Consider the following 2145-nt stretch of genomic DNA (forward strand, 5'->3'; position numbering starts at 1 on the left):
TGGTGCATCAGGGATGGGTGATGCTGGACACACACGTACCCCCCACCCCGCAGCCTTGGGAATCCACCCCGCGACCCCCACCGCGACAGCCGGGCTGCACCCAAACAAAACCCGTCAGATCCCTAAAACCAAGTGAACAAAGCTAGGAACAAACAAAATAAAATAAATAAAGCTAAAATTAAACAAAACTAAAATACTTAAAAATAAAATTTAAATAAATAAAAATAAAACACTGAGCAGTTCTGACAAGCTGTGAACAGACCAAGAAGAGAGAGGACAGGGCACCTGACTGGACTCAAGAAATGAAGGAAAATTTGAATTACCGCTACATCCTCACATTGATGAACCGCGGGACCCGCCAGTGAGGGACCCTGCACCCTTCCTGCACAACCTGCAGCATTGGAGCCCCACTGCCTGGCGGTGGGCGGGTGCCCAGAGCACCCCCAGCCCAGCCCAGCCTGCAGAGGAGCTGGAGCTGCCACGCTTGGTTTTGGCTAAGGAGATAGTTTCTGGTTCATGTCCCCGTAACAAATGCAGGATTTCCGATACACGCCACATTTTTTTCCTTCAACAAGTGGCTGTGAAGCTTTGTCAGCCCTGTCAGCACCAACACAGAGGAAGAAAATCCTGCCTGAGCTGAGAGAAGCAGAACTACCACCCCAGACCCACCGGCATGAGGCTGGGAAGCTCGGCTGTGCTCACTGGAATCCCTCAGGATTTATCCAGGCATGCACCAAAGCTGGATTTGGCCCAAAACTCAGGGAAAAGGAGAGCGTTCAGCAAGCGTTCCCCCAAAAGAATGAAGCTGACCAACACAAGAGGCCAAGCCCACGGCATCGCTGCTGCCCTCAGCACCCACCCTGCTCCTGTACGACAGATTGCCCCCCTCCATCGCCCAGACTACCAACCAACCCAGGAGAAAAGCCTTTCCCCTCGGGCTGGGACCGTTCACCACCATCCCCTGTGAGCACAGCCATGGCAGCATCTCCTCTCCCTCCTGGGAATGTGGTCCCCTGGCTCATACTGACGTTGGGTGTATCCTGCACTTAAAACACCTGGGGTTATACACTCACTGTTACAAGCAGTATGTCCACAGCGGTGTTCCTCTGACTCCAAGTCCTCGCCCGTGACCCGCTGCAGGCAGGCGGACCTCACATACCATTTCCTTATCTTTTTTTGTTTTAAATCATGGAGCATTTCCCCATGCTCGGTACCCACCTCCTAAGGACCTTCTTTCTCTTCAGCTGTATCCAACTGCACCTGCCCAGGTGCCCTTCCTCACTCCTCATCCCCCCCAGCCCACAACCACCAGCCACAGAACTGACCCACCTGCGCGCTGCGCTCTCCCCTCTGCTGCTTTCACAGCTGACCAAACGCTTTCCTCCAGCTCTGAGAAGTCCTGGCTAAGTTTCTAGCTAAGACTAAAGAATCACCCTCAGAGATGTAAAAGAGCATGGAATGGTTTATTGAAAAGTCCAACATTTTCACGGAGCCCATGACACATGGAGGGGTTTTGTCTGTGTCTGGTGAAGTCAGTGTCCTCTCCAGCTTTCTGCATCGAAAGGGAGGTGAGCATCTCTTCCAGGGCCACCCCAGCTGGGTGGGCACGGAGGCACAGGGCAGGGACTGCCCTGTTGTCACCCACAGCTCTTCAGACCAGCACATCTGCACCATCAGACCTCCCCAGAATGCTAGTATAACCACAGTTCAAACTGTGCTCTGTGAGTGTTGGCAAACTGCACCTCCTTACCCCCCTAAGGTGCCACTGGCTGTTTTCAGCACCTTCGAGCAGGACTCATACTGCTTATTCCTATTCGTTCCACGACAATCCCCAGTGAAAACGCCACACCTCTCCGTGAACACAGTGTGCTTCCTCTGCTCTTCCTGCAGCCTCCTGAGCATTGCTCCGTGGAAAGGCAGCATCTCCCTCAGAACCCACTGCTGGAGCGTTGTCACAGCCTCAGAGCCACGAGAGACACCATACACACCATGTCCATCTGGCACGTCTGGTCTCATCATATAAAGAATTCCTCCTCCTCCTCCTCGGCTCTGCCCACAGGGCTGGCCTGCAGCGTCTGCCAGGGGAAGCCCGACACTCTGTGCCTGGCTCCTTTACTCTTCTTGGCTGCAGCAACCAGCAGCCGC

General features: G+C 53.9%; 1 protein-coding gene across 1 annotated transcript in view; it reads right to left on the reverse strand.

Moving 5' to 3' along the window:
- Positions 1-2015: 2015 nt before the first annotated feature.
- Positions 2016-2145, reverse strand: part of FAM124B (family with sequence similarity 124B) — a 2799-nt gene continuing 2669 nt past the window's right edge. The window contains exon 3 of the mRNA XM_010137080.1: positions 2016-2144. Coding sequence (XP_010135382.1) covers positions 2016-2144 — 129 coding nt within the window. The remainder of the gene's footprint in view (position 2145) is intronic.

Source organism: Buceros rhinoceros, unplaced genomic scaffold (genome assembly GCF_000710305.1).
Source record: "Buceros rhinoceros silvestris isolate BGI_N320 unplaced genomic scaffold, ASM71030v1 scaffold3585, whole genome shotgun sequence".
NCBI lineage: Eukaryota > Metazoa > Chordata > Aves > Bucerotiformes > Bucerotidae > Buceros > Buceros rhinoceros.